Below are 26,798 nucleotides of genomic sequence, written 5' to 3'. Positions count from 1 at the left end.
AGCACCCGATCCCTGACCCCCACCCCGATCCCGGCATCGGTCCCGGTGCTGAGCTGCCACTGGCAGCACCGGATCCCGGTCAGGATGGGGCCCTGGGTGCCGGTGACCCTCGGATCAGGTGGTCCCGGCCTGGAATCCTGGCTCACCTCCCGCCGGCGATGCCGATGGATCCACAGGGCCAAATCCGGCAGCGGGAGAGGAGGGAGCGCAGCCCCGGCATCCTGTGCCGGAGGGGCGGCGCTGAGCCCAGACTGAGCCCAAATCCCAACACCCGATCCCAGAACTCGATCCCAACACCTGATCCCAGCAACCGATCCTGGGACCCAACCCAGCCTCAGCACCCGATCCCCGCACCCGATCCCGATCCTGGTTCTGGATCCCGATCCTCACACTCAATCCCAGCTCCCTGTCCCGGCACTGAATCCCAGGACCCGATCCCAGCACCCGATCTCAACCCCAAACCTGATCCTGATCCCGATTCTGGTTCCCAATCCTGGTGCCCAATCCCAACACTGGATCCTGATCCCGATTGTGGTTCCTGATCCTGGTGCCCAATCCCAGCGCTGGATCCTGATCCCGATTCTGGTGCCCAATCCCAGCGCTGGATCCTGATCCCGATCCTGGTGCCCAATCCCAGCGCCGATCCTGATCCCGATTCTGGTTCCCAATCCTGGTGCCCAATCCCAGCGCTGGATCCTGATCCCGATTCTGGTTCCCAATCCTGGTGCCCAATCCCAGCGCCGGATCCTGATCCCGATTCTGGTTCCTGATCCTGGTGCCCAATCCCAGCGCCGGATCCTGATCCCAATTGTCGTTCCTGATCCTGGTGCCCAATCCCAGCGCTGGATCCTGATCCCAATCCTGGTGCCCAATCCCAGCGCCGGATCCTGATCCCGATTCTGGTTCCCAGTCCCGGTGCCCAAACCTGGCACCCAGTCCCCGAGCCAGATCCTGGGGGACCCAATTCCATCACCTGATCCTGGGACCCGATCCCCAAATCCCATCCTGGCTCCCGATCCCAGCCCTGGCACCCGGCACTGATCCCGGCGCCCGCTCCCGGCGCCCGCTCCCCAGCCCTGGTCCTGGTCTCCAACCCCAATCCCAGTCCCTGGATCTGACACCCAATTCCCAACCTGATCCCAAATCTGATCCCAGCACCCAATCCCCAAATCCAGTCCCTGAACCAGATCCCGGGATCCAAACCTGATCCCAGCACCCAAATCCTGCACCGGATCCCAGCTCCCAATCCCCAAACTCGATCCCGGTGCCCGGTCCCAGCTCCTGATCCTGATCCCAGCACCGGATGTGACCCAACACCGGAGCCCAGCACCCGCTCCCTGAACCGGATCCCGGGACCCGGTCCTGATCCTGAACCCAGCACCCACAACTGATCCCGGCTCCCAGTCCCGGTACGCAATCCGGAACCTGATCCCGGCACCTGATCCTGCACCGGCTGCCAGAACCTGATCCCAGAACCTGAATCCAGTACCTGATCCTGGGACCCAATCCTGATCCTGAACCGAGCACCCAACCCGGATCCTGGCTCCCGATCCCAGCGCCCGATCCCAGCACCCAACCCGGATCCTGACTCCTGATCCCAGCACCCGATCCCAGCACCCAACCCAGATCCTGGCTCCAGATCCCAGCACCCGATCCCAGCACCCAACCCGGATCCTGGCTCCCGATCCCAGCACCCGATCCCAGCACCCAACCCGGATCCTGACTCCTGATCCCAGCACCCGATCCCAGCACCCAACCCAGATCCTGGCTCCAGATCCCAGCACCCGATCCCAGCACCCAACCCGGATCCTGGCTCCCGATCCCAGCACCTGATCCCAGCACCCAACCCGGAACCTGTTCCCAGAACTTGAATCCAGTACCTGATCCTGGGACCCAATCCTGATCCTGAACTGAGCATCCCGTGCCCAATCCTGCACCCGATCCCAGCTCCCAGTCCCCAAACTTGATCCCGGTGCCCAGTCCCAGCCCCCAAGCCCAGCACCCGATCCTGATCCCTGTTCCCAGCACCTGCTCTCCGAACCGGATCCTGACACCCAATCCCAGCATGTGATCCCAATCCCAGCACCCACACCTGACCCCGGCACCTGATCCCAGATTCCAGTCCTGCACCCGATCCTGGGACCCAACCCAGAACCTGATCCCAGCACCCGATCCTGCACCTGGAATCTGATCCCCAAACCCGATCCTGGGACCCGATCCCCAAACCTGATCCCCAAACCCGATCCCGACGCTCAGCACCTGGATCCGACACCCAATCCCAGCCCCGGCTCCTGATCCTCAAACCTGATCCTGATCCCGGGACCCGATCCTGGCTCCTGATTCCCAAACCCGATCCCGACGCTCAGCACCTGGATCCGACACCCGATCCCCAAACCTGATCCGGATGCGACACCCGATGCGATGCCCGCGGTCCCTGGGCTCCCGGCACGCGCAGCTGGCAACGCGGGCGCAGCCGGGCAACCGCGGCACCCAGGGGAGCGCAGGCTGGGAACTGGGGGCACTGGGAGCACTGGGGGAACTGGGAGCACTGGGGGCAATGGAGGAACTGGGGGCAATGGAGGAACTGGGGGCACTGGGAGCACTGGGGGCAATGGAGGAACTGGGGGCACTGGGAGCACTGGGGGAACTGGGGGCAATGGAGGAACTGCGGGCACTGGGAGCACTGGGGGCAATGGAGGAACTGGAAGCACTGGGAGCACGGGTGGCAATGGGGGTACTGGGAGCACTGGGGGCAATGGAGGAACTGGGGGCACTGGGGGCACTGGGAACAATGAGGGACACTGGGGAACACTGGAGGCACTGGGAGCACTGGGGGGACTGGGTAACTGGGAGCACTGGGAGCACTAGGGACAATTGGGGAACTGGGAGCAATGGGGGAACTGGGGGACACTGGGGGTCACTGTAGGCAGTGGTTATACTGGCGGCACTGGTTATACTGGGGGCACTGGCTGTAACGGGGCACAGTCCCGTAGTGGTCATACTGGGGGCACCGGCGGCACTGGGGCAGAGGCGGCACTGGGGCAGAGGCGGTACCGGTCATACTGGGGGCACCGGGGCAGAGGCGGTAACGGTCATACTGGCGGCACCGGCAGCACTGGGGCAGAGGCGGTACTGGTTATACTGGAGGCACCGGCGGCACCGGGGCAGAGGCGGTAATGGCGGCCCCGCCCTCTCCCGCTCGGACCCTGTGGGGGGGGCAGTTGCCGCCCTCCCGTGACGTCACTTCTGCCCATTCCACTCAGTGCCGTCGCGGTTTGGGCGGAAATGCCTCGCCTCCCCGTGTAGCCACTTCCGCCCTCGCAGGCGCTACCTATACCGAGGAGTGCCCCGCCTCGCAGTGACGTCACTTCCGTTTCCCCTCCCCTTTAGGCGCCGCCGCGTGCCGTTTCTCCCCTTTCCGCTCCGCGCGCGCCAAGATGGCGGACACGCAGGTGGGCGCTGCGCGAGGCCCGGGCCGGGGCCACCCCGGGATCACAGGGGACCCTGGGACCCTGCCGAGACCCCCCACCCCCCAACCGGGACCACCCACCCCAGGACCCCCCATATCAGAGGGCCTCCCCTAACCGGGCCTCCCAGATCACAGCTTCCCCCCAAAACAGGGCCCCCAAACTCCACCGAGAACCCCCCAGCAGCGCGGGACTCCCCCCCGGGACCCCAAACGGGACCCTCCCACCACCCCGGGACCCCCAAATCACAGTCCTCGTCCCTGACCAGGACCCCCAAAGTCCGCATAGAACCCCCGAACACCGCGGGACCTCACCTGGGAGCCTCAGCATCACGGGGACCCCAAACGGGACCCTCCTCAAACGGGATCCCACACCCCGGGGCCCCTAAATCACAGTTTCCCCCCCAAACCAGGAGCCCTGAACTCCCCTAAGATCCCCATAACACCGTCAGACACCCCCCGGGAGCCCCAGATCACAGGGACCCCCCAAACAAGGACCTCCCACTATCAGGAGCCCCAGATCACGGGGACCCCCCAAACCAGGATCCCTCAACTCCATTAAGAGCTCTCCAAACACCTTGGGACCCCCTCCTCTGGGAGCCCCAGCATCATGGGGACTCCCAGATCACAGCCTCCCCCCAAACCAGGACCCCTAAACTCCATTAGAGCCCCCCAACACTGTGGAAACTCCCCTCCGGGAGCCCCAGCATCACAGGGACCCCCAAACGGGACCTTCCTCCCCACCCCCGGGATCCCCAAATCACAGCCTCCCCCCAAACCAGGACCCCCAAACTCTGGGAATCCCCCCTCAAGACCCCCAATCTTCCCGCAGGACCTCCCAGCCAGGACCCGCAGAATCAAAGGGACCCTAAACAGGACACACACACCCCGGGACCCCCAAATCACAGCACCCCCCAAACTCCCTAATAACCTTCCAACACCACGGAACCCTCAGCATCATGGGGAACGCAACCGGACCCCCAAATCACAGGGACACTCCCCCCTGACCCCTCTAACCTCACAAGGGACCCCCAGGGACCCAAACATCACCAGGACCCCCTCTCAACGTCCCAGGGAACCCCTTGGGACCCCCAGCATCACTGGCACCCCCCTCAGAAGTGCCAGGACCCCCGACATCAGAGCCTTCGTCCCCAGCCTCCTCATCCCAGGACCTCTAAGATCAGAAGGATCTGCCCCAAAACCACCAGGAGCATTTCCCAAACCTTGGACCACCCCCAGACCCCCCTAAACACTCCTGGGACCATCCCCAAACTCCCCTGGAGCCCATTTGACGCCCTCCAATTTGCCCAGACCGCCCTCCCTTGGGACTCCCAGGACATCCCAAACTCCCCAGACCCCCTGGGAGCACTCCTGGATCCCCCAAAACTACTCTGGGACCCCCAGGACTCCCCCAGAGCCCCTGGGATGACCCCCCAGACCCCCCCCAAATTCCCCTAGGGACCCCCAGGACACCCCAGACGGGAGGCACGCAGGTGCCCCGCGCTCCGGCAAGGGGCTGTGGGCAGTTCCGGGGGGTCTCTGGGTGCCGGCGGTGCCCAGCTCTGGTGACTCCGGTGCTATCATGTGTCTCGGCAGACGGAGCGCGCCTACCAGAAGCAGCCGACGATCTTCCAGAACAAGAAGCGGGTGCTGCTGGGTGAGGGTGGCAAAGAGAAGCTCCCGCGCTACTACCGCAACATCGGCCTCGGCTTCAAGACCCCCAAGGAGGTGAGCACGGCCGTTGCCGGGCCTGGCGCCGTCTCCTTGGAGCGCCGGCTGCGGCGTCACCGTCCCTTTGTCTTCCATAGGCCATCGAGGGCACCTACATCGACAAGAAGTGTCCTTTCACCGGCAATGTCTCCATCCGCGGCCGCATCCTCTCTGGTGAGTGCTCGTGGCCCCCGCTGGATGCGATCCGGCCGAGAGGCTGCGGTGCTGGTCCCGGAGCTGCAGATGATGCCGATATCTCACGATGGTCTGCCGAGTCCCGCGAGGCTCTGACGACAACGCCACATGTGGCTTTGCTGATGCCGGCTCCGAGGACCAGCTGCTGGCAGTTTTCCTGCCTGGATCATGCGGGGAATGTGGGAAGCGTCAGCTCCGGGATCACAGGGCGTAAAAAAAAGAGAAGGAACGGGGTTTGGGATTGAGGTTTGGGTGTTGGTGCAGCTCAGATGGTGCATGGGGAGCATTCTCCCTCTGGAAAACCTCTCCCGGGGAGAATTCCTGCTGATGGGTGACATGAACGAGGAGGAATCCCGGGAATTAGGGGTCAGCGGCTCGATGTCCGGGTGAGGTGGGTGACAAGTGGTGGGACCAGCACTGTCTGAGGTCTTCGTCAATAGTGAAGTTGACACCAAGCTGAGCAGGACGGTTGTCACACCAGGAGGGGATGGGATTGAACTGGGGTGGGAGGGACTGGAAGGGGCTGGGTTGGCCTGGGATACACTGGGATGGGTGTGGGAGAACCTCGTGACGTTCAGCCAGGGTCAGGTCCTGCACCAGGGCAACCCCAAACAGCTCCAGGCTGAGGGAGGAATTGGGAGCAGCCGGAGGAGAAGGAATTGAGGTGCTGGAGAGGAGAAGCTCCACGTGAGCTGCAACGTGCGTTCACACCCAAAAACCAACCGTGTCCTGGGCTGCATCCAAAGCCGTGGGACCAGCAGGGAGGGACGGGATTCTGCCCCTCTGCTCCGCTCTGGTGAGACCCCACCTGGACCCTGCATCCAGCTCTGGAGTCCTCAGCACAGGAAGGACATGGAGCTGTTGGAGTGAGTCCAGATGAGGCCACGGAGATGATGTGAGGGCTGGAACACCTCCTATATGAGGACAGGCTGAGAGAGTTGGGGTTGTCCAGCCTGGAGAAGAGAAGGCTGCAGGGACACCTTAGAGCAGCTTCCTGTGTGGAAAGGGGCTCCAGGAAAGCTGGGAAGGGGCTCTGGATCAGGGAGTGCAGGGATGGGACGACGAGAATGGTTTTGAGCTGAAAGAGGGGAAATTGAGATAAGGTCTTGGGGAGAAATGTTCTCCTGTTCAGGTGGGGAGGGACTGGAACAGGTTTCCCAGAGCAGTGGTGGCTGCCCCATCCCTGGAAGGGTTCCAGGCGAGGTTGGATGGGGCTTGGAGCCCCTGATCCGGTGGGAGGTGTTCCTGCCTACGGCAGGGGTGGGACTGGATGTTCTTTGAGGTCCCTTCCGACCCAAACCATCCAATGCTTTGGGCCGATGCTGCCTTCAGGTGTCGAATTCCGCTCATCTTGGTGGGCGCCTCTCCCAAAATGCTCCGTTCCTGCCGATTCCGACCCCAACCTCCAGCCAGAATGGCGGTCGGCAGGTGCCAGCCCTCACCGCCGTGTCCCCTCTGTGTTTTCCAGGCGTGGTGACCAAGATGAAGATGCAGCGGACGATCGTCATCCGCCGGGATTACCTCCACTACATCCGGAAGTACAACCGCTTTGAGAAGCGCCACAAGAACATGTCCGTGCATCTCTCCCCCTGCTTCAGGTGGGTACGGAGCCGGGAATGCCGGGAACGCCAGACACTGCCCTACTGTGCTCCCTAGCTGGGAACCACAGCGAGCGTGCACACAGGAGCGAGGCTGTGCTGCCGGTGCCGCTTCCGACCCAGAATTCACTTCCCGGTCATGTCCCAACTCCACTGATGTGACGGATGCGTTTCTGGTGCTGCTTCCGATCTGGAATCCGCTTCCTGGTGATGATGTCTGAACTCACGATGGTCTGCAGAGCCCACAGGGCTGCTGACACTGCCAGTGGCAGCTGCTGAACCAGGAAGCGGATCCGGCGCTTGGAAAGGGATTTCAGGCAGTGGGAGAGCCCGCGGTGCTCGGAAAGGACTTCTGGGCAGTGGGAGAGCCCGCGGTGCTCGGAAAGGGATTCCGGGCAGTGGGAGAGCCCGCGGTGCTCGGGAAGGGATTCCGGGCAGTGGGAGAGCCCATGGTGCTCGGGAAGGGATTCCGGGCAGTGGGAGAGAGCCCGCGGTGCTCGGGAAGGGATTGCGGTTGCTGACGGGCATGTGTCATTCCAGCTTTTGGGAAGGGATCTTGAGAAGGGTGTTGCTCAGGAATGCTTTGCTCTTCCGTGTGTTTCTCTGGAATGAGGGAACGCTTCCCTCCGGCAGCTGTGTCCTGGGGGCAAAACCAATAGCTCCCAATTTGCTCTTTCCAACCTTAATCCTGGATTCCCAGGGATGGGGAGGCAGGATCCACATCGAGGACCCCAGCTGGGGGTGGGGGGGTTGCTTGCTCTCCAGCGGATCCCCCGGAGCCGGGTTTCCTATGAAACTGAAGCAGCCGGAATATGAACGGATGTTGGGATGCGTCCCGTAATTCCAGCGGCAGCTGTAGGAGACTGTTAATAATGCCGTAGCTCCCGCAGATCCCATCGCTGGCAGGGAAAGTTGTTCCTGGGAGGTCTCCATCCTGATCCTCCCTGGAATGGCGAAGGCTGCTCCGCTGCCACACTTCCTGCTCCAATCCTGACTTGTTTCAGAGCAGGGATGAGTCCAGACCCAAGCGGTGACTGTGGCCATCACCTCCCACGGACGCATCCATGTGGTATTAGAGAATCGTAGAATGGTTTGAGTTGGAAGGGACCTTAAAGATCATGGAATCATGGAGTGGTTGGGTTGGAAGGGACCTCAAAGCCCATCCAGTGCCACCCAGCCCCATGGGCAGGGACACCTCCCGCTGGATCAGCGGCTCCGAGCCCCATCCAACCCGGCCTGGAACCCCTCCAGGGATGGGGCACCACCACTGCTCCAGGAAACCTGTTCCAGTCCCTCCCCACCCTCATGGGGAAGAAATTCCTCCTTAGGTTGAGTCTAAATCTTCTCCTCTCCAGTTTATCCCCGTTCCCCCTCGTCCCATCCTCACGAGCCTTTGGGAACAGCCCCTCCTCAACTTTCTTGGAGGCTGTTTCCATACTGGCAGCTGCTCTGAGGTCTCCTCGGAGCCTTCTCTTCTGCAGCTGAACAACCCCAACGCTCTCAGCCTGTCCTCGTCGGGAGGTTCTCCAGCCCTCCCATCACCTTTGGAGCCTCCTCCGTTCCCGTTCCAACAGCTCCATCTCCTCCTTGCGTTGAGGATTCCGGCCGTGCCCCAACCCTCTGGCTGAGGTGTCCGTGGAGCGGAGCAGAGGGGCAGAATCCCGTCCCTCCCTGCTGGCCACGCTGCTCTGGGTGCAGCCCAGGACACGGGGGGGCTCCTCTCGAGCTCCTCCTCCCCAGCGCCCCAAGGCCTTCTCTGCTCTCCATCCCATCATCCCCCATCCGGCGCTGAAATCGGGGATCGCCCCAACCCTGGGGTAGGACCTTGGCGTGGTTGAACCTCCTGAGGTTCTCCAGCCCTACTTCTCCAGGTCCTTCTTGGCGTGGTTGATCCTCCTGAGGTTCTCCATCCCGCCCTTCCGGGGTGGCACCTGCCCGGCTCAGCTCAGTGTCGCCTCCAAACTTGCTGAGGGTTCCCTGTATTCCCGTTACAGCCTCATCCCACAGAATCACAAGGTTGGAAAGGACCCATTGGATCATCGAGTGCAACCATTCCTAACACTCCCTAAATCATGTCCCTCAGCACTTCATCTAATCCCAATGTGGATCATGACGCCTTTTAGGGACGCTCATCCATAAAAATGGACCTTCCCATGTCCGAGGCTGTTCCCGGCCATGCGGAACACTGGGAGCCACTGAGATCCCGGCCCTGTCTTTTCCAGGGACGTCCAGATCGGAGACATCGTCACCGTCGGGGAATGCCGTCCGCTCAGCAAGACCGTGCGCTTCAACGTCCTCAAGGTCACCAAGGCCGCCGGCACCAAGAAGCAATTCCAGAAGTTCTGAAAACGTTGGGAACGGAGCCGGGCAGGAGAGGAATAAAAGCTTTGGAGACACTCTGGGGTAGCCTGGGATTGACAGGGTTGGTCCTGGGATTCCAGGTTTTCCATTTGGAGGAGGGAAGACCGGGGGGTTCCCATTCACTCCGAGCCGTGAGGGATTCCATCCTCCTATATCCTGGGATTCTCCATGATGGGAGAAGCCTCAAACGGATCCTTTATATGCTGGGAATTGGGGAGCAGGAGCGGAATGGGATGGGATCCCGGAGTGATCCCAGGGCTCTGGCTCAGTCCCGACCTGGTGGAGATGGGAACGGAGCAGGAATCGCTGCCGGGAAGCAGATCCAGGCGGATGCTGCGGAGCATCCGCAAGGAAGGGTGGGATGAGGCAGGGAGAGGCGGCCGCTTGGAATTCTGAGGGGATGGAAGAGATCCCGCGAGGGAGAACCGGGAGGGAGGGCAGGGAGAGCCTCAATCCCGGGATCCCAGCCCCGATCCTGGGATTCCGGACCCACAGGTGGCTGGGAATGGCCCGGGATACCAGGGAGCCGCGGCTGGGAGTGCAGGCAGGGACACCAGTATGGGCAGCGGCACTGGGACCAGTACGGGCAGGGACACCAGTATGGGCAGCGGCACCGGGACCAGTGCGGGCAGGGACACCAGTATGGGCAGCGGCACTGGGACCAGTATGGGCAGGGACACCAGTATGGGCACTGGCACCAGTGCGGGCAGGGACACCAGTATGGGCAGCAGCACTGGGACCAGTACGGGCAGGGACACCAGTATGGGCAGCGGCAGTGGGACCAGTACGGGCAGGGACACCAGTATGGGCAGCGGCACCGGGACCAGTATGTGCCGGGACACCAGTATGGGCAGCGGCACTGGGACCAGAGCAGGCAGGGACACCAGTATGGGCACCAGCACTGGGACCAGTATGGGCAGCGGCAGTGGCTGCCGCAGTGTCCACAGTCCACTCCCGATTCCCCAGTATGGTCCACCAGTGTCTCCAGATCGTGTCCCCAGTATGGTCCGCCCCAGTCTCTCCAGTCCAGGCCCCAGTGTCCCCAGTGTGGGTCGCCCCCGATTCCCCAGTATGGGCCACCAGTGTCTCCAGATCCAGTCCCAGTATCCCCAGTATGGTCTGCCCCAGTGTTCCCAGTCCAGGCCCCAGTCTCCCCAGTCAATGCCCCCGATTCCCCAGTATGGGCCACCAGTGTCTCAGATCCAGGCCCAGTACGGTCCCCAGTCTGGGACCCCAGTGCCCCCCCCCTCTTCAGCTGCAGCTGCCCCAGTGACCCCCAGTTGGCTCCAGTGACTCCCAGTTGGTTCCAGTCTGTCCCTTTATTGCGCGGCGCTCCCCCCCCATGCACCCCCCCCGCCCGGGTCCTGCCCGGCCCCCCCCCAGCGCCCAGCGCGCCCCAATAAATTACAAAGGGGGGGAGTTGGGGCATTTTGGGGGGAGGTTTGGGGGGGATTTGGTGGATTTTTGGGGTCCCCAGGGGGGTCCTGACTCTGTGCAGCCCCCCCCACCTCCGATTCCCCCCCCCCCCAGCAATGCGTGGCGCAAGGGGATGCGATGCGGGTTTGGGGGGGGGTTGGGTGTCCAAGGGGGGATTTTTGGGGTGATTTGGTGGATTTTTGGGATATTGGGGGGGTGTTTGGGGGTCCTGGCGTGAAGTTTGGGGGTCCCGGGGGGGGTCCTTGCTCAGTTCCTCCCCCCTCCCCCCCCCCGCTGCAATGCAGGAGCTGTGATGTGAGGGGGGTTGGGGGTCCTGGGGTGAATTTTTGGGGCGTTCAGAGTGGATTTTTGGGGGGTTCTTCACTGTGTGCCGCCCCCCTGCAATGCGTGGTGTAATGGGTGTGATGGGGGGGGGGGGGGGGTTCCAGGGGGGATTTTGGGGAGGATTTGGTGGAATTTTGGGGTCCTGGTGTGAGGTTTGGGGGTCCCAGGGGGGGTCCTCACTCTGTCGTCCCCCCTCCCCTCACTGCGATGTAGGCGCTGTGGGGGGGATTCTGGGGTCCCAGGGGGGATTTCTGGGGTGGATTTGGAGAATTTTTGGGGTGATTTCGTGCATTTTGGGGGTGCCGTGTTTGGGGGTCCTGGTGTGAGGTTTGGGGGTCCCGGGAGGGGTCCTCGCTCCGTTCCCCCCCCCTCACTGCGATGTGGGGGGTGCAGGGGCTGTGATGGAGCCTGGGGGTGGGGTTTTGGGGGTGATTTGGAGGGTCCTGGGGGGTGTTTGGGGTCCTGGTGTGAGGTTTGGGGGTCCTCACTCTGTTCCCCCCCCTCACTGCAATGCGGGGGGTGCAGGGTCTGTGGGGGGAAATTTGGGGGTGATTTGGTGCATTTTGGGGGTGCCTGGGGGTGTTTGAGTTCCTGGTGTGAGGTTTGGGGGTCCCGGGGGGGTGTGTGTCCCCTCACTCTGTTCTCCCCCTCACTGAGATATGGGGGGTGCAGGGCCTGTGGGGGGAATTTTGGGGGTGATTTGGTGCATTTTGGGGGTGCCAGGGGGGGTTTGAGGTCCTGGTGTGAGGTTTGGGGGTCCCGGGGGGGGGTGTCCTCACTCTGTTCTCCCCCTCACTGCGATGCAGGCGCTGTGGGGGGATTTGGGGGTCCCAAGGGGGATTTTTGGGGTGATTTTGTGCATTCTGGGGGTCCCGGGGGGTGTTTGGGGTCGTGGGGTGAGGTTCGGGGGTCCCCTGGAGGGGGAGGGGGTCATCCTCGCTCCGTTCCCCCCTCATTGGCCGCGGTGCAGGGGGGGTGTCAGTCCTCGGGGGGTTCCCCGAGGAAGGGGGGGGTGACGGCGTGCGCCTGCGCGAGGGCCGCCAACTCCTTCAGGAACTCGCAGAACACGACGGCTCCGTAGACGGCGTTGCGCACGCGCAGAGCGGCGGCGGCGGCGGCGGGGGGGGGCGCGCGGGGGGCCCCGCGCGGCGGAGAGCGCGGCCCCGCGGAGGGGGGGGGGCTCGGCCCGCGCCGCAGCAGCAGCAGCTCCCCCAGAGACGGCTTCCGGCTGCGGCCTGCGGGGCGGCGGCGGCGATAGGGCCCCACAGGGACACCCCGACCCGCGGGGACACCCCCACCCATAGGGACACCCCTGACCCGTGGGGACCCACACCCGGCCCATAGGGACACCCCGACCCGACCCATAGGGACCCACACCCCAACCCATAGGGACACCCCAATCCAGTCCCATAGGGACCCACTCCTCGACCCACAGGGACACCCCAACCCAGAGGGACACCCCGACCCGACCCATAGGGACCCACACCCCGACCCTCAGGGACACCCCTGACCCGTGGGGACCCACACCCAGCCCATAGGGACCCCACACCCCAACCCATAGGGACACCCCAACCCAGTCCCATAGGGACCCACTCCCCGACCCATAGGGACACCCCGACCCGACCCATAGGGACCCCCCAACCTGTAGGGACCCACACCCCCCGACCCACAGAGAAAGCCTGAGCCCCCAGGACCCCCACCCTTATCCATAGGGACCCACACCCCGACCTGCGGGGACACCCCTGACCCGTGGGGACCCACACCCGGCCCAGAGGGACACCCCAACCCATAGGGACCCCCAACCCATGGGGACCCTCTGACCCAGAGGGACACCCCAACCCATGGGGACTCCCTGACCCACGGGGACCGCCACCCATTCCATAGGGACCCCCTGACCTGTGGGGACACCCCAACCCATAGGGACACCCTGACCCATAGGGACCCCCACCCATTCCATAGGGACCCCCCGACCCGTGGGGACACCCCGACCCACAGGGACCCCACCCATTCCGTTCTATAGGGACACTCCAACCCATAGGGAGCCACACCCCGACCCACAGGGACCCCCTGGCCCCACAGGACCCCCCAACCCACGGGGACACCCCAACCCACAGGGACCCCTGCCCCACAGAACCCCCCATCCCCCTCTGCCCCACAGAGACCCCCCCCACCTCCCCACAAAGCCTCCTCTGCCCCTCACCCCACAGAGAGACCCCCCTGATCCCCCAACCGCCCCACGGGGATCCCCCCCCCAAATTTCCCAGCCCCACAGGGACCTCCGCAGCCCCACTCACATCCCCCCAACACGCTCCTCAGCCCCTCAACATCTGAGCACCCCTAGAACCACAGCGAAGCCCCCCAAGACCCTCCTGGAGGCCCTCAGGGACCCTCTGGAACCCCTCCCAGACCCCCCCAGTCCTCACCAGGCGTCTCCGTGCGCCGCAGGGCCGGGACGGTGCCGGACGCCTCCGCCCAGTCGAGCTTCCCGCGGGCGATGAGGAACTTCTTGGCCTTAAAGAGCAGCGCCGGGAAGTCCTCCTGGGTGGCCGCGAAGCTCTCGATCTTGTTCTTAACGGAGCCGAGGACCTGTGGGGCGAGGAGACACCACGGGAGGGGATGGGGCACGGTGGGGCACGAGGTCCCGCCACACCACGAGAGGTTGGAACGCTGGGGTGGGGAGGAACCTCACGGAGTCCAACCAACCAACGTGGAGGGTCTTGAGCCTTGGAAGAACCTCATAGACCAGGATGAGGTCATGGAATCAAAGAGTTGTTGAGGTTGGAAAAGACCTTGGAGATCACCCAGTCCAACCCCAAACCCAACCCCACCGCCGAGCACCACGTCCACGTGGACTTTGAGCCCCTCCAAGGATGGGACAGGCGGGAACGTCGGGTGGGGAGGAACCTTGAGGCGTTCAACCAAGGAGTGTGGAGGGTTCTACACCTTGGAAGAACCCCTTGGACCAGGATGGGGTCATGGAATCATGAAGGTGGCAAAAGAGCTGGGATCCTGGTGGGCACCAAGGTGACCGTGAGCCGGAAATGGGCCCCGGTGGCCAAGAAGACTCTGCAGTGATGGAGAAGGCGAGGGGGGGTTCTCCTCCCCCCTGCTCTGTTTACAGTGGGACTCCACGGTCTTGAAGGTCTCCTCCCACCCCAACCACTCCACGAGTCTCTGATCGTGATGGTGGCAGGGTTGGGTTTATGCTGAGACTCCATAATCCTCAAGGCCTCCAACCTCAACCACTCTACCATTCTCTGATCACAGTGGTGCCGCATTGGGTTGGTGGTGGAACTCCATGATCTGAACCCCCCACGACCTTCTCCAACCTCAACGACTCCATGATCAGGACGCCCCTCAACCCTCTCCAACCTCAACCCTTCCACCATTCTCACATCACGGTGGTGCCGGGTTGGGTTTATGGTGGGACTCCATGGTCTGAACCTCCCCAGATCTTCTCCAACCTCAACCCTTCCACCACTCTCCCATCGTGCTGGTGCCAGGTTGGGTTCCTGGTGGGACTCCATGGTCTTGGAGGCTTCCGACCGCAATGACCCCCTGGCCCACCCCCCCGCCAGTCCTCCGGCCACCGCAGTGGCCCCGGTACCTGGAGGAGGGACTTGACGCTGGGCTGGAAGACCATGTTGGTGTTGAGGAGGAAGGAGCGGAGCAGGGGCTGGGGGTAGGTGGCCAACTGGGCCACCAGCCCCGTCAGGAGGAAGTTGACGTAGAGCGAGTTGTGTGGCAGGTTCTCCAGCTTCCCCAGCAGCGCCGCCAGGAAGGGCCCTGCGCCACAAACACCGCCGTCACCGACCGTGCCGCCATGGCACTGCTGTTGCCCCCGCGCCACGGCCTCACCTGTGCAGGGCTGGCCCGGCGGCGGCCCCACCGCCCGCGGCGGGGTGGGCCGCGGCACCTCGGCCTCGCCGTCATCGTCGTCGTCACGCGCCGGCGGCTCCGGGGGCGGCTCGGCATCACCGTTGGCCAGGCGTGCCTCCAGCTCGCGCAGCTCCGCCGTGAAGGCCTCGATGGTGACGCCGCCGGGCTCGGCGGGCGCGCGGGCCAGCAGCTCGTCCAGCAGCGAGTCCAACGCCGCCGGCGGCGACTCCCAGCTGTTGGCGGCCTCCCCACGCTCGGCACACGGCTCCGTACCACCGCTGCGCCGAACCTTCTTCACGGCCACGTCTGCCTCCGGACGCGCCGCCGCGTGCGCCCCGTTCACCAGGGCCGAGTCCCGCGGCTCAGCCGCCGCCACCGCGGCGCTGCCCGGTGCTTCCCGTTCCCGCTCTGCCGGGAGGCCCCGCTTTTTAGTCCGCAGGGCAGGTGAGGGCGGCGCGGCAAGCGCAGCCTCGCCAGGGTCCTCGCCGTCATAGGGCGCCGACCAAACGCGGCACGCCCAGGCGCAGTGGTCCACGGCGCGGCGCGCATCCCGCAGGTATTCCAGGTAGTTGCGGTCCAGCTCCGCCACCTCCTCCCAGGGTGCGGTGCGGCGGCACGGGCTCCCGCTCGGTGTGCCGGGAGAGCGCGGCGTCGGTGCCTCCGGGGTTGCCTGGCGCAGGAACAGCGAGAGGCGCGACGGCGTCGACGGCTTCGGCGCTGCAACCGCCGCGTCCGGAACGGGGCTGCCGGGGGCTACGGAGACAGTGCCGAGTCGGGATGCGGGAAGGATGCGGGATGCGGCACGAGCCGGGATGCAGGGACTGGGGACACGGTGGAACTGGGGACGTGGGAGGGATTTGGGATGCACTGGGATCAGGGATGGTGTGGGATCCAGGACATGGTGGGATCGGGGACGCAGGAGGGACTGGGAACGTGTCTGGGATTCAGGATGTGGGTCAGATTCAGATGTGGTGGGATTGGAGACATGAGGTGGGTGGGATCGGGGACACAGCCGGATCGAGGTGGGATTGGGGATGCAGGTGGGATCGAGGTGGGACTGGGGACGTGGGTGGGATTTGGGATGCAGTTGGGATCGGGGACACAGAGGGATCGAGGTGGGATTGGGGATGTGGGTGGGAGTGGGGACACAGTGGGGTTGGGGATGCAGGAGGGATTCGGGATGCAGTGGGAGCTGGAATGTTGTTACAATTGGAGACATGGTGGGATCAGGGACACGTGTGGGATCGGGGATGCAGGTGGGGTGCGGGTGGGATTGAGGACATGGTTGGGCCTGGCGTGGGATTGGGGATGTGGTGGGATCGGGGTAGGATTGGGGATGCGTGTGGGATTGGGGTGTGATTAGGGACGCAGTTGGACTGGGGACACGGTGGGATCCGGGACGCAATGGGAGCTGGAATGTGGGTAGAATTGGGGACACAGTGGAACTGGGGACACGGAGAGATCCGTGTGGGATCAGAGACACGGAGGGATCGGGGTGGGATTGGGGATGCGGGTGGGGTCAGGGATGCAGGAGGGATTCGGGATGCAGTAGGAGTTGAGACTTGGATAGAACTGGGGATGCAGAGGGATTGGGGACATGGTTGGGATCAGGGCTCGGGGATGCAGGTGGGATGCGGGTGGGATTGGGGACATGGTTGGGATCGGGGATGGGATGGGGATGGGATGGGGCTGTGGGCGGGACTGCGGCTGTGCCCGCGCGCTCCGTACCGTGTGTCCGGGCGTCGCGGTCCGGATGGTGCTCAGCCGGGCTCTCGGGGCGGCAGCAGCGCGGGATGAGCGACAGGAACTTGGCGGCCGAGCGCCCGTAGATGTCGAGGTCGCGCACGGCGCGGCGCTGGCTCAGCATCAGGTGGCTGCAGGGCAGGAGGTACCTGGGGGGGACGGGCAGACGTGGCGCGCGGCGCTCCCCAAACCAGCGGGGTGCGGCGGGTGCGGCGCTGGGACCCTACCTCAGCACCAGCTGCAGCATCACGTCCTCGCAGTGCAGCCCCAGCAGCGTCCGGAACAGGCTCAGCGACACCATGCACAGCTGCGGGAGCAGCGGAGGCGTGGGGCAGGGCCACAGCACCCCACGGCACCGCCGGATGCGTCCCCAAATCCCTGGGCGCATCCTGAACCCCCCAAAGTGCATCCCAGCGCCCCTGGTTGCATCCTGGCATCCCCAGATGTATCCCAGCACTGCTGGCTGCATCCTGCCCCCCCAAGTGTATCTCAGCACCCCTGGATGCATCCTGGCACCAATGGATGCATCTGGATGCATCCCAGCACCCCCGGGCACATCCCTGAACCCCTGACTGCATCCTGCCGTCCCCAGCAGCCCGGGTGCAGCTGGATACCCCTGGGGGGCACTGGGAGCACTGGTGCGCCCCTCACCCATGAGCCGGCACCAAACTGGGCCGCCAGAGTGTGGAGGAGGCTGCAGCCATCGTGGCGGTGCAGCACCAGGGGGAGCACTGGAGGATACTGGGAGGCATTGGGTGGACACTGGGAGCACTGTGAGGCACTGGAAGCCCTGATGTGCCCCTCACCCATGAGCCGGCGCCAAACTGGGCCACCAGGGTGTGGAGGAGGCTGCGGCCATCGTGGCGGTGCAGCACTGGGGGCACTGGGGGAAGCACCGGAGGATACCGGGAGCCCTGGGAGGCGCTGGGTGGGCACTGGGAGGCACTGGGAGCACCGGTCTGCCCCTCACCCTTGAGCTGGCGCCGAGGCGCGCCACCAGGGTGTCGAGGAGGCTGCGGCCGTCGTGGCGGTGCAGCAGCAGGAAGCGCAGGAAGGTGTGCAGCAGGGCGGGTGCGGTGACGCTGCGCAGGAACAGCTCCAGGTACGCGGTGCTCGCGATCGTCTCCTCCAGCGACGGCTGCGGGGGCACCCGAGCCCGAATCCCAGATCCCACGGGATCCCGAAAACCAAACCCCAGGGGATCCCAAATCCTGGGGACCTCAAATCCCAGGGGATCACGAATCCCAGACCCCAGGACACCCCAAATCCCAGAGGATCCCAAATCCCACAAGCCCCTGAATCCTGGGGGATCCCGAGTCCTAGGGACCTCAAATCCCAGGCGATCCCAAACCCCAGGGCCCCCAAATCCCAGGGGACCCCGAATCCCAGATCCCGGGAGTTCCTGAATCCCAGGACCCCTGAATCCTGGTTGATCCCTAATCCCAGGGTCCTCTAATCCCAGGGTCCCCAGATCCCAAGTGCTCCTGAATCCTGGGGTCCCTGAATCCCAGGGTCCCAAATCCTGGGTGATCCCAAACCCCAAGGTCCCTGAATCCCGTGTGATCCCAAATCCCAGGGTCCCCAGATCCCAGGTGCTCCTGAATCCCGTGTGATCCCTAATCCCAGGGTCCCCAGATCCCAGGTGCTCCTGAATTCCAGTGCCCCTGAATCCCAGCCGATCCCAAACCTTAGGGTCCCCAGGCCCTGGCTGATCCCTAATCCCGGTGCTCTCAGCTCACCTTGTGCAGCGCCGGCCCCAGGACGGGCACGAGGAACCCATCGTGCACGTAATCCACCAGCTGCTTCCGCACCAGCGGATGCGCCACCTGCGCGGCGTCACCGGTCAGTGCTGTGGTGAACCGCCGCGGCCCCCCCCACCCTCGCCGCAGCCATACCTGGATGACGGCATTGCAGAATTCCAAGGAATTCATGAAGAGGACGAGGGAGGAGACGCCGATCCAGTCCTCGCGGCGCAGGCAGTGCCAGTCGTCGCCGCGCACCTCCAGCTTCCGCGGCAGCGAGGAGTACAGCGCGCTCAGCCCCGTCGCCAGAACCTACGGCAGTGCCGGAGACTGCGTTGGGAGAGGCGCCGGCACTGCAGCTCCGGCACACAGCACGGAGCCAGCACCGGGACCAGAGATGGGCTTTGCTGGAGCCGGGAGAGCAGCACCACGAGCAAAGCAGGTAGAGGTGCAGCACTGCGGCTCCGGCACTCGGCAAAGGCCCCGCACCGGGACCAGAGATGGCTTTGCCGGAGCCAGAAGAAAGGTTGGAACGCCTGAATGCCAGCCCTGAGCCACTGGATACCAGGCAGGAGCTGGGAATGCCAGCATCGCTTTAGGAATGGGGGAGCCGGGAATGCCGGCACCGCACTTGGAATGGGCAGCACGTGCCGGGCAGAAGGAGCTGGGAATGCTGACACCGTACTGGGAACGGGCAGCACGTGCCGGGCAGAAGGAGCTGGGAACGCTGACACCGTACTGGGAATGGGCAGCACGTGCCGGGCAGAAGGAGCTGGGAATGCCAGCCCCGTACTGGGAATGGGCAGCATGTGCCGGGCAGAAGGAGCTGGGAATGCCAGCCCCGTACTGGGAATGGGCAGCATGTGCCGGGCAGAAGGAGCTGGGAATGCCAGCCCCGTACTGGGAATGGGCAGTACGTGCCGGGCAGAAGGAGCTGGGAATGCCAGCCCCGTACTGGGAATGGGCAGCATGTGCCGGGCAGAAGGAGCTGGGAATGCCAGCCCCGTACTGGGAATGGGCAGTACGTGCCGGGCAGAAGGAGCTGGGAATGCCAGCCCCGTACTGGGAACGGGCAGCATGTGCCGGGCAGAAGGAGCTGGGAATGCCAGCCCCGTACTGCGAACGGGCAGTACGTGCCGGGCAGAAGGAGCTGGGAATGCCGGCCCCGTACTGGGAACGGGCAGTACGTGCCGGGCAGAAGGAACTGGGAATGCCGGCCCCGTACTGGGAACGGGCAGTACGTGCCGGGCAGAAGGAGCTGGGAATGCCGGCCCCGTACTGGGAACGGGCAGTACGTGCCGGGCAGAAGGAGCTGGGAATGCCGGCCCCGTACTGGGAACGGGCAGCACGTACCGGGCAGAAGTAGGAGTTGTCGGTGATGGACTGGGCGACGGCGCGGTTCCCGGCCGACAGGGCCATGATGAGCAGCAGCGCGTCGCGCGCCTGCTGACCGCGGGCGCCCTCGTGGTGGATGAAGGGGATGAGGAGGGAGAAGATGATGAGGTTGGCCGGGCCCTGCTCGGCCGGGCTGTGGAAGAAGAGCTCCAGGATGGGCGGCTCCTTGGCCACGGAGACGCAGAGCTGGTTGAGCAGCAGCACGAGGCTGTTCTCCAGCGGTGCCGAGGCCGGCCGGGAGCAGAGCGCCAGGAGCCGGAGCAGCGGCGTCAGCACCGGCTTCTCGCGGAGCAGCGGCTGCCGCGCTTGGCTGATGAGCATCTCGTAGAGCTTGAGCTGCTCGGCCTTGCGCTCCTCAGTGAAATCCGCCTGCGCGTGCCAGCTCAGCAGCCGCTCCAGCAGGTTTTCCGATGCCACGAACTCCAGGATGGGGCCCCGCGTCCCGTCGGCGCGCGGGCGATCCTCGGCCAGGAGGTTCAGCATCTGGAAGGTGTTGTTCCGCACCGAGCTAAGGTCATCGGGAGCCGGAGCGGCGCCGCGGCGCTCCAGGATGTGCAGGACCTGGAAAAGGGAAGCGGCATGGGAAGCACTGGGAGGGAAGAGGATCCGGATCAAGGATGCAAAGGACCCGGGAAAGAGGAGCAAAGGGAGAAGTGGCGGGAGGGAAGAGGATCTGGATCAAGGATGCAAAGGACCCGGGAAAGGGGAGCAGAGGGGAAAGTGCTGGGAGGGAAGGGGGATCTGATCCCACTCCAGGACCTGGCAAAGGGAAGCAGAGTGGGAAGGGGATCAGGACCCAGGATGCACAGGACCTGCAAAGGGAAGTGGAGTGGGAATCTCTGGGCGGGAAGGTGTCTCAGGTCCTGCTCCTGGACCTGCCAAAGGGAAGCGGAGGAGGGATCTCCGTGGGGAAGCGGTGTTGGCTCCCGGCTCACCTGGGCCCAGTGGTTCTGGAACGCCATCAGGCAGGTCTCGGGGTCGGCAGTGACCGGGCTCTGGAGGCTGGCACGGCGCGGTGCTCGCTGCCCGCCCGCCGCCCGCGGCGTCAGCCTGCTCAGCCAGCTCATCCGCTCCATCGGCACCGGAACGCCGTCACGGCACCCAGCGGGATCCGGCGGCGTCCTGGCTGCACCGTGGCGGCACTCGGAGTGGTGGCCGGGCTCCTCTGTCCATGCTGCTGCCGGAGAGCGGCGGTCAGAGCCCACGGCCCAACACGGGCAACCGGATTGGAATCGCATCCCAACCCAGAGCAGAGCCCCCGTCCCAACACAGGAAACCGGATCGGAATCGCATCCCAACCCAGAGCAGAGCCCCCATCCCAATACAGGCAACTGGATTGGAATCAAATCCCAACCCAGAGCAGAGCTCCCATCCCAACACAGGCAACCGGATCGGAATCGCATCCCAACCCAGAGCAGAGCCCCCGTCCCAACACAGGAAACCGGATCGGAATCGCATCCCAACCCAGAGCAGAGCCCCCGTCCCAACACAGGCAACCAGATTGGAATCGCATGCCAACCCAGAGCAGAGCCCCCATCCCAATACAGGCAACTGGATTGGAATCAAATCCCAACCCAGAGCAGAGCTCCCATCACAACACAGGCAACCGGATCGGAATCGCATCCCAACCCGGAGTGGAACCCTCATCCCAAAACAGGCAACCGGATCGGAATTGTATCCTAACCCGGAGCACAGCCCCCATCCCAACCCAAAGCAGAGCCCCCATTCCAACCTGGAGCAGAGCTCTCATCCCAACACAGACAACCGGACCAGAATCGCACCCCAATGCAGAGCAGAGCCCCCATCCCAGCACAGGCAACTGGATTAGGAATCGCATGCCAACATGGATCAGAGTCTCCATCCCACCATGGATCAGAGCCCCCATCCCAGCACAGGCAACCGGATCAGGAATCACAACCTAATACGTATCAGAGCCCCTATCCCAACACAGACAATCAGATTGGGAATCACATCCCAACATGGAGCAGAGCTCCCATCCCAACAATGGCAACCAAAACCTGAACCACATCCCAACACAAGCAACCGGATCAGGAATTGCATCCCAGCATGGAGCAGATCCCCTGTCCCAGCATGGGCAACTGGATTGGGAATCGCATCCCACAATAGGCAACCAAAACAGGAATTGTATCCCCACACAAGCAACTGAATCGGGAATCACACCTCACCATGGAGCAGAACCTGCATCCCAACATGGGCAACCAGATCCAGGAATGCCATCCTGGTATGGACCAGAGCCGACATTCCGCCATGGCCAACCAAATCCAGACTCGCATCCCAATACGGAGCAGCCGGACCAAAATCAGATCCTGCCACAGAACAGCCAGACTGGGAATGACATCCCACTATAGAGAAACTGGACCAGGAATTGCATCCCGCTACAGAGCAGCCAGATCCAGAATTGCATCCCAACGTGGAGCAGCCAGACCAGGAATGGCATCCCACCGTGGGAGCAGCCAGATCCCGAATCGCATCCTGCCATGGAGCAGTCAGATCGGGAATCACACTCTGCCATGGAGCAGCCTGATCCAGAATTGCGTCCCAACACGGAGCAGCTGGACTGGGAATTGCATCCAATCACGGACCAGTGGACTGGGAATCACACCCCAATATGGAACAGCTGCACCGGGAATCACATCCTGCCATGGAGCAGCTGGATCCAGAATAGCATCCCTTCACAGAGCAGCCGGACTGGGAATAGCGTCCCATCACAAAGCAACCAGATCTGGAATCGCATCCAGCCACAGGCATTCAGATCCAGAATCGCATCCCAACAAGGAGCAGCTGGATTGGGAATCACATCCTGACATTGGCAGACAGATCCGGAATTGCATCCCACCATGGAGGAGCTAGATTGGGAATCACATCCCAGTACAGAGCAGTGGGATCTGGAACTGCATCCTGCCACGGAACATCTGGACCAGGAAACACATCCCACCATGCGGTCGGGATGCCCGGATCCTTCCTGCTCGCCCTCGACGCCCCCAGCCCAGGGCCGCTCCGGCACCGATCCCGCCGTGGCCCAGCCAGAGCTGCCGGGAAGCCCTCGAGTGCCGATTCACATCCAGATGGGATGCAACCAGCGCTGTGCCAAGGCTGGAGCAGCCACCGCGAGCCAGAGGCACGGAGCACACGGAAGCAAAGCTGGTGCCCACAGCGTTCCGGACACAACGGAGCAGCCACATCACCTACCAGGCACTGGAGCCACGGGAGCCGGCGGCAGCTCCATCCCAGCTCCCAAAGGAGCCAGAGCGCCAGGAGGGACGAGAGCTGGAGTGCCGGGAGCAGGGAAGCGGAAGGGCGAGCGTGCCGGGGCGGAATGGGCTGGGAAGGCGCGGCTCCACACCCTGCTCCGCACTTTGAACCCAGGAGCTGATCCAGACCGGTCAGGAGCGTCTGGAATGGCTGGAATGGCTGGGATAGCAGGGATGGCCGGAGCAGCCGCCCACACCATGCCTGGCATCAGCCGGCTTGGGAACACTGTCCCTTGGAGCAGGGATGCCCCATTCCCACCTGGAGTCACCAGAATCCATGGAGGCCCGGCTTTGTGCACCAGCTCCATCTCCTCTGGCTCTGTCTCACTGGATCCATCCCATCTGGGTCTTTCCCATCCATCCCACCAGGATCCAACCCACCAGGATCCAACCCACCCAGATCCATCCTGCCTGGATCCGTCCCATCCAGCTCCAGCCCATTGGGCTCGAACCGACACAGATCCATCCCATCTGGGTCTTTCCCATCCATCCCACCAGGATACAACCACCCAGATCCATCCTGCCTGGATCTGTCCCATCCAGCTTCATCCCATCTGGCTCGAACCAACACAAATCCATCCCATCTGGGTCCTTCCCATCCATCCCACCAGGATCCAACCCATTCGGCCCCGTTCCACCCAGATCCATCCCATTTGGCTCGAACCAACACAGATCCATCCCATACGGGTCCTTCCCATTCATCCCACCAGAATCCAACCCGCTTGGCCCCATCCCACCCAGATCCATCCTGCCTGGATCCACTCCATCCAGCTCCATCCCATCAGACATCGCACCCAGACCACAGCAGACACTGTGCCCCAATCCCATCAGTCCCTGGATCCCATCGGACACCGTGTCCCAGATCCCTTCAGACACTGCACCCCAGATCTCCTCGGACACCCGATTCCATTGGCTCCAGGAAAGCTGAGCCCGGCTCTGGCAGCTCCGACACGCAGCACGAGGCACTGCCGGGATATTTATAGGGATCCGCGCCCCGACAGCCCCCGTTGCCACAAATAACATCATGGAGGCCGGTGTGCCGGAGCTGCCGGAGCAGCGGGGCCACATGGAGCCATTCCTGGGATGGCAGCCGGCGGCAGGAATGGCGCCGGGAGCAGCCGATGTGGGCGGCTGAGTTCAGGGACATGGCACTGATCCAGATCCCACCCGACACTTATCCTTACCCCATCGGACACCGCACTCTTGAATCCCATCAGACACCACTACCTGGGATCCCATCGGACACCGCACCCCTGGATCCCATCAGACACTGCATCCTGGCATCTCATCAGACACTGGACCCCAGTTCCCATCGGACACTGTATCCCAGCTCCCATCAGACACCAAATTCTATCCGAAACCGCACCCTTGGATCCCAGTGGACGCTGCACCCTGATCCAATTAGATCCCACATCCAGATCCCATCAGACACTGCATCCCAGAACCCCTCGGACACCACATCCATGGATCGCATTGGACACCACACTCCAATCCCACTGGACGCTGATCCCATGGACTCATCCCCTCCGTGCCCAGGGATCGTCTGCCCAGGGCCCGGCATCAGGATCAGGATAGGGAGTGGGAATGGGAACAGGACCGAGATCAGGGTCGGGACCAGTGCTGGGATCAGGACTGGGACCAGGATCAGGACTGGGATCTGAAATGGAATTGGGGACAGGACTGGGTACAAAACTGGGATTGGGATGGGAATTGAGATTTGGATTGGCAATGGAATTGGACCAGGATTGGGACTGAGATGGGGAACAGCACCGGGAGTGGCACCAGGATTGGCATAAGGACTGCGATCAGGATCAGGATGGGGACCAGGATCAGATCAAGATTGGGATCAGGACTGGGAACAGGACCAGGGCCAGGACTGGAATTGGGACCAGGAGTGGGAATGAGACCAGGATCAAGGATCAGGACTGGGACTGGAACCTGGACTGCATTGGGATTGGACTGAGACGAGGACTGGTGTTAGGGTTTGGATTGGGATTTGGATCACGACTGAGATCGGGACTGGGAGTAGGACTGGGATTGGGATCAGCACCAGGACTGGGATTGGAATCGGGGTCAGGAGCGGCAACAGGACCAAGATTAAAGACCAGGATAGGGATCGGGACTGAGATTGGGACTGGAAACAGGACCGGGGCTGGAAACAACTGCAATCAGGATTGCAACGGGATTAGGACCAGGATTGTGACTGGGATCCATGTGGGTACAGGGACCGGGACCAGACTGGGAGTGGGATTGGGACTGGAAACAGGACTGGGATTGGAAACAGAATTGGGACTGGCACTGGGATCAGGATTGGAATCAGGGTCAAGAGCGGCAACAGGACTGGGATCAAAGACCAGGATAGGGATCAGGACTGAGATTGGGACCAGGACCTGGTTTGAGATAAGAAGGGACTGGGATCCATGTGGGCACACGGACTGGAATTAGGAACAAACCGGGACTGGGACTGGAAAGAGAACTAGGATCGGGACTGGGAACGGGATGAGGACCAGGACTGAGATCGGGATCAGAATGGGACCGGGACCCACGTGGGCGCAGGGACCGGGATGGGGACCGGGATCGGGACCGGGCCGGGGTCGGACCGTACCGCGCCGCGGTCTCGGGTGCCGGTACCTGCGCTCAAGGTCGCGGCGGCTCCGGTCCCGTCAGCGCCGGAACCTGCGGGGAGGGCGCGGCGTCGGCCCCGGGTCCCGGACACCCCCGTAACAGCCCCGTGAGCCCCGGACCGGCCGCGAGGCCCCCCGGGACCCCCCGGGACCGCCGCCCCGGCCCCGGGACCACAAACCGGCGCCGCTCACCGCCGCCCCCGCCGCGAGGGCCCCGCGCCCGCCGCCATCTTCGCGCCGCCGCCCAACGCAACGGACGCCGCGAGGCCACGCCCCCTCGGGCCACACCAGCCAATCAGAGGCTGCACTGCCGATAGGCCACGCCCCAGGAGCAGCACCAGCCAATCAGAAGACTCTCTGCCCATAGGCCCCGCCCCCTGCCTAGTCGTCATCGGCGAATCAGAGCCCCCGCGCTGCCAGGAGGCCACGCCCACCCCCGCCCTCAGCCACTCACAGCCCGCGCTGCCAAGAGGCCACGCCCCCTTAGCAAGTCCCTATGGCCAATCAGAGCTCGCAATCCACTGCCAAGGGGCCCCGCCCCCTCCGCAGCCTATCATAGCACGCGGGCAGCCCCGAGGCCACGCCCCTTCTGTGCCCGAAGCCAGAGTCCACGTGATACACCAGGCCACGCCCCCTCCGAACAGAATCAGAGCCCAGGAGTTGCCCGGAGGCCACGCCCATCATCCAGCCCGCAGCCCGTATGGCCACGCCCACTCACTGTCAATCAATCAGGCCACAGGCGCTGGTATAAGCCCCGCCCCCTGCCCAATCAGAGCCCGCGAGGCGAGGGGGCGTGGCCTGAGCAGGACGGGAGGGGAGCGGAGGCACTGATTGGCTGGGTGGGAAAGTGGGCGGGGTCAAAGTGCGGGAGGGGGAGGTGGGCGGGGCCAAAGGGCAGGAGGCGGGGGAGGAAGACGGTGGCCCCAGTTCTCCCAGTTCCCTCAGTTGTCCCGGTGCTCTCTGTGCCCCCAATTTCACCAGTGCCCCCAGTAGTCCCAATACCACCAGTGTCCCTATTCCCCCAGTGCTCCCAGTGCCCCCAGTGTCCGCAG

At 63.8% G+C, this 26,798-nt stretch overlaps 3 protein-coding genes and 2 non-coding genes across 9 annotated transcripts; 3 read left to right on the top strand and 2 right to left on the bottom strand.

The window, feature by feature from the left end:
• Nucleotides 1-334: 334 nt before the first annotated feature.
• On the bottom strand, nt 335-2,543 carry LOC128853730 (fibroin heavy chain-like). Its single transcript, XM_054080786.1, has 2 exons — nt 2,370-2,543; nt 335-2,259 (listed from the first exon to the last, which is right to left on the bottom strand). Exon 2 carries the CDS (start codon nt 1,916-1,918, stop codon nt 335-337), a length of 1,584 nt encoding a protein of 527 aa, XP_053936761.1. The 5' UTR covers nt 1,919-2,259; nt 2,370-2,543.
• A 782-nt stretch (nt 2,544-3,325) lies between these two features.
• Nucleotides 3,326-9,368, top strand: RPS11 (ribosomal protein S11). The gene is made up of 5 exons (XM_054073207.1): nt 3,326-3,452; nt 5,063-5,194; nt 5,275-5,350; nt 6,840-6,969; nt 9,192-9,368. The coding sequence occupies exons 1-5, from the start codon at nt 3,438-3,440 to the stop codon at nt 9,313-9,315; spliced, it is 477 nt and encodes a 158-aa protein (XP_053929182.1). The 5' UTR covers nt 3,326-3,437; the 3' UTR covers nt 9,316-9,368.
• Nucleotides 5,415-5,503, top strand: LOC128851033 (small nucleolar RNA SNORD35). The gene has a single exon (XR_008448322.1). It is a non-coding gene; the product is annotated as a small nucleolar RNA SNORD35 (small nucleolar RNA).
• On the top strand, nt 7,175-7,257 carry LOC128851032 (small nucleolar RNA SNORD35). Its single transcript, XR_008448321.1, has one exon. It is a non-coding gene; the product is annotated as a small nucleolar RNA SNORD35 (small nucleolar RNA).
• A 2,665-nt stretch (nt 9,369-12,033) lies between the features above and the next one.
• FHIP1B (FHF complex subunit HOOK interacting protein 1B) lies at nt 12,034-26,032 on the bottom strand. 5 transcript variants are annotated; one of them, XM_054073195.1, is made up of 13 exons: nt 25,939-26,032; nt 25,754-25,798; nt 20,786-21,024; nt 19,809-20,411; nt 18,609-18,767; nt 18,453-18,539; nt 17,684-17,851; nt 16,941-17,020; nt 16,699-16,862; nt 14,950-15,723; nt 14,699-14,877; nt 13,515-13,677; nt 12,034-12,326 (listed from the first exon to the last, which is right to left on the bottom strand). In XM_054073195.1, exons 3-13 carry the CDS (start codon nt 20,924-20,926, stop codon nt 12,070-12,072), a joined length of 2,775 nt encoding a protein of 924 aa, XP_053929170.1. In that variant the 5' UTR covers nt 20,927-21,024; nt 25,754-25,798; nt 25,939-26,032; the 3' UTR covers nt 12,034-12,069. The 5 variants fall into 5 exon arrangements, with proteins under 5 accessions (XP_053929170.1, XP_053929155.1, XP_053929162.1 ...); XM_054073180.1 differs by having other exon boundaries at nt 20,786-21,031; nt 25,755-25,798; nt 25,939-26,030; XM_054073187.1 differs by having other exon boundaries at nt 20,786-21,027; nt 25,939-26,029.
• Between the last annotated feature and the right edge of the window lie 766 nt (nt 26,033-26,798).

The sequence above is a fragment of the Cuculus canorus genome, chromosome 1 (genome assembly GCF_017976375.1).
Source record: "Cuculus canorus isolate bCucCan1 chromosome 1, bCucCan1.pri, whole genome shotgun sequence".
NCBI lineage: Eukaryota > Metazoa > Chordata > Aves > Cuculiformes > Cuculidae > Cuculus > Cuculus canorus.
This window is presented reverse-complemented; position numbering and strand designations above follow the sequence as displayed.

Excerpts from the sequence above, each read along its gene's own strand:
- LOC128853730 (XM_054080786.1), bottom strand. The coding sequence starts at position 1,918 with ATGCTCAGTTCAGGATCAGGATTGGGTCCCAGGATCAGGTACTGGATT.
- RPS11 (XM_054073207.1), top strand. Across the intron at positions 5,195-5,274 it reads GCTTCAAGACCCCCAAGGAG|GCCATCGAGGGCACCTACAT; the intron begins GTGAGCACGGCC and ends TGTCTTCCATAG. Across the intron at positions 6,970-9,191 it reads CATCTCTCCCCCTGCTTCAG|GGACGTCCAGATCGGAGACA; the intron begins GTGGGTACGGAG and ends TGTCTTTTCCAG.
- FHIP1B (XM_054073195.1), bottom strand. The coding sequence starts at position 20,926 with ATGGAGCGGATGAGCTGGCTGAGCAGGCTGACGCCGCGGGCGGCGGGC. Across the intron at positions 17,852-18,452 it reads TGGGGCCGGCGCTGCACAAG|CCGTCGCTGGAGGAGACGAT; the intron begins GTGAGCTGAGAG and ends GTGCCCCCGCAG. Across the intron at positions 15,724-16,698 it reads CCGCGACGCCCGGACACACG|CCCCCGGCAGCCCCGTTCCG; the intron begins GTACGGAGCGCG and ends CTGTCTCCGTAG.